Source organism: Metopolophium dirhodum, chromosome 3 (genome assembly GCF_019925205.1).
Source record: "Metopolophium dirhodum isolate CAU chromosome 3, ASM1992520v1, whole genome shotgun sequence".
NCBI lineage: Eukaryota > Metazoa > Arthropoda > Insecta > Hemiptera > Aphididae > Metopolophium > Metopolophium dirhodum.
Window position 1 is genome coordinate 36,574,018 of NC_083562.1, and position 8,117 is coordinate 36,582,134.

The 8,117-nt window shown below is 35.2% G+C and overlaps 3 protein-coding genes and 1 long non-coding RNA gene across 4 annotated transcripts; 2 read left to right on the top strand and 2 right to left on the bottom strand.

Annotated features, from left to right (window-relative positions):
* Nucleotides 1–909: 909 nt before the first annotated feature.
* LOC132942024 (histone H2A) lies at nucleotides 910–1,394 on the bottom strand. Its single transcript, XM_061010308.1, has one exon. The coding sequence runs from the start codon at nucleotides 1,335–1,337 to the stop codon at nucleotides 960–962; it is 378 nt and encodes a 125-aa protein (XP_060866291.1). The 5' UTR covers nucleotides 1,338–1,394; the 3' UTR covers nucleotides 910–959.
* Nucleotides 1,395–1,687: 293 nt separating this feature from the next.
* On the top strand, nucleotides 1,688–2,170 carry LOC132942029 (histone H2B-like). The gene has a single exon (XM_061010313.1). The coding sequence runs from the start codon at nucleotides 1,744–1,746 to the stop codon at nucleotides 2,125–2,127; it is 384 nt and encodes a 127-aa protein (XP_060866296.1). The 5' UTR covers nucleotides 1,688–1,743; the 3' UTR covers nucleotides 2,128–2,170.
* Nucleotides 2,171–3,335: 1,165 nt separating this feature from the next.
* On the top strand, nucleotides 3,336–4,070 carry LOC132941691 (uncharacterized). Its single transcript, XR_009664187.1, has 3 exons — nucleotides 3,336–3,582; nucleotides 3,691–3,854; nucleotides 3,931–4,070. It is a non-coding gene; the product is annotated as an uncharacterized LOC132941691 (long non-coding RNA).
* Nucleotides 4,071–5,625: 1,555 nt separating this feature from the next.
* On the bottom strand, nucleotides 5,626–6,381 carry LOC132941283 (histone H1A, sperm-like). Its single transcript, XM_061009275.1, has one exon. It carries the CDS (start codon nucleotides 6,319–6,321, stop codon nucleotides 5,704–5,706), a length of 618 nt encoding a protein of 205 aa, XP_060865258.1. The 5' UTR covers nucleotides 6,322–6,381; the 3' UTR covers nucleotides 5,626–5,703.
* Nucleotides 6,382–8,117: the final 1,736 nt, after the last annotated feature.

The following is an 8,117-nucleotide window of genomic DNA, read 5'->3' on the forward strand; positions in this document are numbered from 1 at the left end:
GGAATAAACTATGAATTCGCGTCGTGGTGCCCTATAATAGTAGCAATGTATTCAAATCGCTACGCTTTTACGTAGTACGTTAGCCACTGTACTGGTACTTCATGAATCGCTGTGAACAGCTAACTAACCATTACTTTTTAACACCACTATTTTTGAATCGATAGGCAATTCTACTCCTATAATAATTTATTGTAATATAATATAATAATTTCGTGTTGTTTGTATAGGCAAAATGATAATTGAAAGTTATGAGATTGTTTAACTAGAAATATCATTCTGCGTCGTCAGCAGTCTTGCATAAGACACTCAAAAGTGTGCAGCTAAACTTTACCAGTGCATGATCTTGATACGCTTGGTAACACATTATGATGTACAATAGTCATGTACAGGGTTTTTCAAGCGGTAAGTGAACAAGTGACATTCCCAGTTTAATACTACTAACAACAATATAATATCCACATAAGGTACTATGTTTGTTATTGATTGTAAAATATAAAATCTAATTTTTGTGCTCATTAAAAAGTAATCATATTGTTATATTGATATTTTCAATCCATTATTATATCCACGTTACACAGTTGCGATTGTTTGGTAATTGGTAATAATTTTTTCATTTTGATATTACTGATATTAGTATTCGAAATCCGATTTAATCGATAGAAATTCACTATATACCTACTATAATTTATCATGTGTTTGTTTATACTGTAAAAACCGAAAGTTTGGTTGAAACTAATCCATCGTTATAAACTGATATTCATAGCAATTTCATGGAAAATTGATCGAATTTGACCGGTTTGTCCTACCTGCCTAGGCGAATAAAATATTACGAACTTAAAGCAAATTTGTATGATTTATGTTGATCAACTTATAATTGGAGGTTAAAAATGTATTTATTAAATTGATGGCCCTGAAAAGGGCCTTTTTATTTGTTATATAACCGCGTCGAATGGGAATAGTTAAGCTTTCTTTTCGGTCTTCTTTGGCAAGAGCACGGCTTGAATGTTGGGCAAAACCCCACCTTGAGCAATAGTCACTCCGGATAACAATTTGTTCAACTCCTCGTCATTCCTGATGGCCAATTGCAAATGCCTAGGGATGATGCGAGACTTCTTGTTGTCACGGGCGGCGTTACCGGCCAGCTCCAAAACTTCGGCTGCCAAGTACTCCATGACTGCGGCCAGGTAAACCGGTGCTCCGGCTCCGACGCGCTCGGCGTAATTTCCCTTTCTCAACAAACGATGGATACGACCGACCGGGAACTGGAGTCCGGCACGGGACGATCTGGTCTTGGACTTGCCTCCTTTCGCTTTTCCTGCTTTGCCTCTTCCGCTCATGACTGATGAATTGACGACTGTTTTGTATGGAAATCGACTGTTGACTGATGAAAAAAAATTATTGCTCTGCACATTATATAGGCAAAAATGGGAAAACATTTCTGCTATTGGATGGATCGAACCAGTTAGACGAAGCAACTTGACACCGTTTACCGATCAATTGCTACTTGACGATGCGGTTTTCAATCGGCATTTTTATATTTTTTTTCGTGGAGAAACTATTGTTTTCAACTATCAAGTAACCACCGTAGAATCCTGTTTAGTCCGTCATACTTAGTGCTTTTTGACCAATAAACGATCGACGTATGGCTTTAGTTTGGTAATATATACTCATTTTTTCTGTGTTCTAGCCATCATTCACACCGAGTCTTTCAGTTCGGTAACAAGTAATTTCAACAATATCGACATGGCACCAGGAGGTAAATCAGCAGGCGGCAAAGCGATGAAAAAGTCGTCCGGCAAGGCCCAAAAGAACATCGCCAAGTCCGACAAGAAACGCAAGCCCAAGAGGAAAGAGTCGTACGCAATTTACATCTACAAAGTCTTGAAACAAGTACATCCCGACACCGGTGTCTCGTCAAAGGCCATGAGCATCATGAACAGTTTCGTCAACGATCTTTTCGAACGTATTGCTTCGGAATCCAGTCGTTTGGCTCACTACAACAAGCGTTCGACAATCACCAGTCGGGAAATCCAAACCGCCGTCCGTCTCTTGTTGCCCGGCGAACTGGCCAAGCATGCAGTCAGTGAAGGTACCAAAGCCGTCACCAAATACACAAGCTCCAAATAATTTCTCTCTGACCACGTCTAACAAGTAAAACGGCCCTTTTCAGGGCCACCATATTTACGAAAAGTATTACTCATTTTAACCGGTTAAGTGGAACGAAAAACAATAACATTATTTATATTGATTTACGAATTGCCTATGTATTTTTAATAGCAAAATAATAAAATCTATACCTCAGCAATGTGTTCAATAAATTATATAACTATTTTGACTCTTTTTAAAATTATATTATCGATAAACCTTTTTCACTTGGCAAAAGTGCTTCCGAGTTTAATGTGTTAGTACATAAGAATTAACGATTTTTTTTTATATGCATTTAAAGTTGAAACGTTGACAAAACTCATCGGCATTTTCAAATTATTAGTATTTCTTTCATAAGTTAATATAAGAAGTTTTAATAGGCGGTTCCCGAAATATTTTAGATTTTTAACTATTAAATTTCATTATTCATACCAGAGTGTGATAGGTCGGAATCGTTTTTCGTGCACAATGATTTATCGTTGATTTCCAATATAACACGTCCATTTCGACGACTACAACTGCCGTATACGGCAGAACGGTGTCGCATCTATTTTTTTTTTTGTCCCTGAAATCGACTTTTTCGGGACAGTAGAAAAACCGCGACACTTTTTTGGTAGGAAAATTAATCAAGTAGGTACCTTGGAGTTTGGGTGTCAGATGTAAAAAATTCGCAATGTCTAAACAACTATTATAGCTCCACAACTTCCCATGAATTACATTATTTAATATTTACTTTCATAAGTTATTCTTAAAAATGATAATGATAAATATACTTTGACAGAATATTATATTATATTTCGAACGGATTATGGATATTTGAGACTTTGGATTACTATGCAGACCCCAAAGTGCCAGACATACAATCGTAATTCGTAGGCATTGACAGTTAATCGTAATACAACTCATGAGAACAAATTCGAATATAAAACAATATTATAATATTATCGAAAACACAGTATATCATACTCGAATCGAGGACAATTTGGTCTTAAAAAAATATTGATATAGGTAATTATATGAATTTAGTATAATATTGTATTGATCAATACACTTTGAGGCTGACGTAATATCTTTTCTGTGGTTGAACCGCGGTCCATAACAGCAAGGGTGATAACTGATGATAACAGTATCGAGTGATGATAAATTATGATAATAATGATACAAATTACACACACTCACAGTAAGGCGAGTTGTAGTTGCTTGGTAGTCGGTTGTTGTGTGCGAGTTAAACGTCAATAATAAATAAAATAATATGACATTTCGTATTCAGCACTTCAGCTTTAACGAAATAATGAGTTAAATCTTTGAAATACCCAAGCCGAAAGTCGGTTCCGCAGTGCCTGTTGACATATTTAATAATATTGACGAGCGGACGATGATATAATATAATTTTTATTATTGCCTAGTCAATTTAAATTTTTAATTATTAGGATATGGGTGCGTTAAAATCAAATTTACAATCAGCAATCATTTGATTACGGGTTCAAATTTTTCCAATCGATATTAAATGAAGTATTTAGTTATTTAATTATTACCTGATTCTAGGACAATCGACGGTGCACCACCTTTGATTAATGTCCGTCACAATATGTTTAATTTGATGGCATAAAATATATCGAAAAACAACCATGATATCAGAAATTAATGCAGCTATTGAACAAAATGATTTCCAACGAGTAAAAGTCTTAGTTGAAGCTATCATCGAACAAGTGAGTCACATACATCTTTGAGTTTAGTACTTATTGTGTTCTGTGCATAATAATTTGTTTACATTCTTGATTATAGCATACAAATACATTTAATTTTGACACCTATCATGCTGACAATACTTTCAAACGGTTATGGGACTCTATGTTCCTATGTTTGGCGGCGGACAGTTACAAATGTATTCACAAACAATGTTTAACATGCATTCGGCTTCTGAGGTAAACTTGTCTTAAAATAACAAAGTAATACACATTTACTGACCAGTTATTTTATTTTTTTACATTAAGGCTCCTGCTCAAATAATTTGTTATTACTATATATTTATAATAAATTTGGTTTAAATATAAATTATAAATAGGTATTTTGTATTTTCGAATCAAAACGCACGAGTGCGAACAATTGTTTATATTTGGTGTTTAAGATTTTAGATTTCGGTTAATATAACATTAAATTTAACGAATATACCTATCTAAATTTTATTTTAAATTCATTTAAATTGACTATTAGTTTTTCTGGGTATTTTATTAAGGTTTGTACTATTTGTGTATATAATCGTATTATTTTTAAGTAATTTTTCTTGTTTTTATTTCACTTAAATCCACGCTCTATTTATAACTTAATCTAACGTTTATTATACCGATCGATTAATATATTATAATAATATATTGTCGACTATTAACCGGAAAAGGAAACGAAAAAGGAAAAGAAAAATCAAGTGGGAGCAGTTTAAAAAGTTATGTCGACGGTCAGCCTATAGGTACATAAATATTTTTCATCCATTGTCACCCAGTTATAGAAAATAATTATAACATTATACTCTGTACCGAAGATAAATTACTATATACACATTGAATCTTAAGTTGTTTCGTGATAAAACTGAAGATGAGTACAGGATTCAACCTTCATTAGTTGTTAAATCATTGGTATTCGGTACCATATTTAAGTTTTTACATTTCGTGATGACGAAAATATATATTTCCCGGGCCGAATAGTTGCCACGGTCCGCCCCTTAGCAAAGAAATGGGCTCCGGTAGTTTGCAGTTACTGCTACGTGTAATCGGGCGATTACCGTATTTGTACGGTCAAATACGACCAAGTATGGTATACGGTAACAACGTTGCTACCGCACATCGAAATATATTTTAATATAATATCATGTTGAGTATTGTATTGTATCGAAAATTAAACAAAATTTGTTAATTTCCACCGCTATCATTCCCGTTTCACGTCTGGCGTGCGTACTGACACACAGGTTTTTATTGGGAGAGGTAAATTTAGTTAATACTTAATAAATAAGTTGTCGATGACGCGTCGACATCAGCGCTCAACGTGTAAAGAGTAGTGGTGTAGATGATGACGGGAGTGGCGGCGTTAACGGGTCCGGAATCGCAAAAGTATTCAAGAAAAAATCCAAAAAACTGTCCAACTACCAACCATTACCGAAAAAATTAAAGTTTAGTTTTTTCAAAACAATATTATACCTATTTATAAAAAAATAAATATACCATATTATAGTTGTATAAGATGGTAAAAAAATTTCAGTCATGTAAAACTTAATTTTTTGTTACTGCCCATCACTGACGTGGGTTAGTTAATCCAAATTAAACTAGTTCTCAGCTGTCTGCATCTAACAGATGAGTAGAGCCTGAATAGTGGATATATAAAATAATAAATATCTAACGTGACCTATTTCATATTCAATTTATATTAAACAATCGAAGGACGAAGTAAATGAATTTTAGGATTTTTTTTGTCTAGGAAATTTGGGGGTCCTGAAAAGGACCATTTTAAGGGTACGAGCGTTAATCTATCATTTAGGTTGTGTTTATTACTTGCGTTCATTCGTTACGTTTACTTCTTCTTGGGGATCTTAGTTTTTTTCACGGCGGTTGCTGCTGCTTTTTTTGCTTTTGGCGGTTTTACTGCTACGACGACTTTTTTCGCCTTGACTAATGACTTCTTAGGCTTGGCGGCGGTTGTCGCCACTTTCGGCTTCTTGGCAACAGGCTCGGCGGCAGCTGGCGCTTTTTTCGCGGCCACTTTCCTCTTCTTCGGAGTTGCGCTGGAGGACTTGGCGGCTGGTTTCTTAGCAGAGCTTGGCTTCTTGACGATTGCCGGTTTCTTCTTTACGTCGACGGGAAGTTTGAAGTGTCCCATAGCGCCGGTGCCGTTGGTCTGCAGCAACGAACCCTTGACGACGGCGGCTTTTAGAAATTTGCGTATGAACGGGGCCAACTTGGTGGAGTCCACTTTGTAGTTGGTGGACATGTATTTCTTGATGGCCGGCAGCGACGAACCTTTTTTCTCCTTCAACTCCTTAATGGCCGCAAGGACCATTACGGCGGTCGACGGATGAGCTGGAGCTGCGACGGCCGCCTTGGTGGTGGTCGGAGTTTTCGTCTTCTTCGGTGTTGAGGCGGCGATCGGTGCTACCGACGACGCAGCTTGAACTGTTGCCATTGAAGCCATGACTGCTTGAAGAGAAAACGTTGCTTGAATGAGTAGTAATGTCCAAAGGTAGACCTTGGCGTTCTAGGAACTCGTTGATGCGTTGTACAGCAAAAACGATTTTGTATATACCCAGCACCGTACCGACTAGTAAACGCAATCCGGCCAAATTTGTTTACACGGTTGTGACTGCCTTCGATATTTTGTTATTTTCCGGTCACAAAATCATGTTTTTTCATCGAAACTTACATTTTCAGAATCTTCATATAATTATGAATTTAATAATCTACTCAGTTTTGTTTGGGAACTCGTTGTTTGCAAAATATAGATGGTTGTTTCAGCACGTCTGCTTGATTTATGGTACTCGCGAGTCACCGGTGATTTTAAGTCGAAATCTATTTCATAAGCACATAATCTGTAATGTCCGTTAATAATTAACAGTTTTCTGACCATCTGGTGAAATCTGTATAGAGTTTGGTCTCAACCAAGTCGAACTGGGCCCTTCCAAAATCGGCATGTTTGCAGCGTTTTATCACGGTACAGCATTTATTTCCTTTAGGTGGTCTCCGTCTTTAGAATAGTAATCACATTCTTGTTTTAATTAAATAAAATAATAGGAAGTTAAGTACGGTCAGTGTTTGGGTATTCGTTTAGTATGTGACATACCGAGTGAAAATCGAGTTTAGTATGTGACATGCCAAGAGCCCAAGACGATTATCTATATTATTATGTACGGGCAACGTACGGGTACCGCGATCTATTAACCGGCAAGATTCATTTTTTAAATTTAAGTAATATTCAAAAAGTGTATTGTTAATAAAATAAAATTTTTTTATAATTACGTAACTTTATGACGTTTTTAAATAGTTTTGACATATTGCCGTTATAGGTACCTATTCTAACGCGGTAGTGCCTACCTATGAGTATTCATACATTTTTTTAAAACTGATATTCTGTTTGACTCATTTCGACATTGTTAAATGTAATCCTGTATTATTTTATATTTGTATTACTAATGTATTAATTAAATAATCATTAATATAATTTTACGATTTTTAAACTGCTAAATTTGTGAAAAACAAAATTATTATTAAGAAAAAAGGGTAAAAGTAAAATATAACCGCACTGCTGTACAGTTGTTGGTGTCGAGTGCATAACTCGTCATTGTTGAGAAATTAACACAGTAAAATGTATTTGTTAAATTTGAATTCAATGATAAATAATGATTGCATACGAAAAACGAGTCCGGGTGAAGACTGAGCCTATATTGCTAAGTATATTTTATAATATATAAATATTTATATAAATTACTAGCTGATCCCGCTGGCACTTCGTTGCCCGTTAAATGTACCAATTCTATATGACTCAAACTTTGTTCAATTCGTTATTTAATATTCGGTGTATGGTGTATGGTGTTCAAAATTTATCTTAACTTTTCTGTTGCCCGGAATAAAAATTCTGATTCGCAGCTGTATATTGTCAGGTAGGCAATCTACCTGCGGTAGATCACGGACCCCGTTCTGTTTGTACGTAAGTGTATGATTTAACTCTAACGTATCAAAATTGTACCAAGTTAGTCATTTTTACTTAATTCCACCTACGGAGGATTAATATAAACAATTAATACAAAAGCCTAACGCAACCGTACTAAAATCCGATGAATAAAAAAATAAAACAAATTTAACACTTTTTAAATTAGCTTATCTTCACAGAGGTCTAATCTACACACAAACATTCATTGTTATCTATACTAATATATAAAATGATTCGAGATAAACTCCGAAACTACTGAACCGATTTCGAAAATTCTTTCACCA

Coding starts and splice junctions, on each gene's coding strand:
- LOC132942024 (XM_061010308.1), bottom strand. CDS start 1,337: ATGAGCGGAAGAGGCAAAGCAGGAAAAGCGAAAGGAGGCAAGTCCAAG.
- LOC132942029 (XM_061010313.1), top strand. CDS start 1,744: ATGGCACCAGGAGGTAAATCAGCAGGCGGCAAAGCGATGAAAAAGTCG.
- LOC132941283 (XM_061009275.1), bottom strand. CDS start 6,321: ATGGCTTCAATGGCAACAGTTCAAGCTGCGTCGTCGGTAGCACCGATC.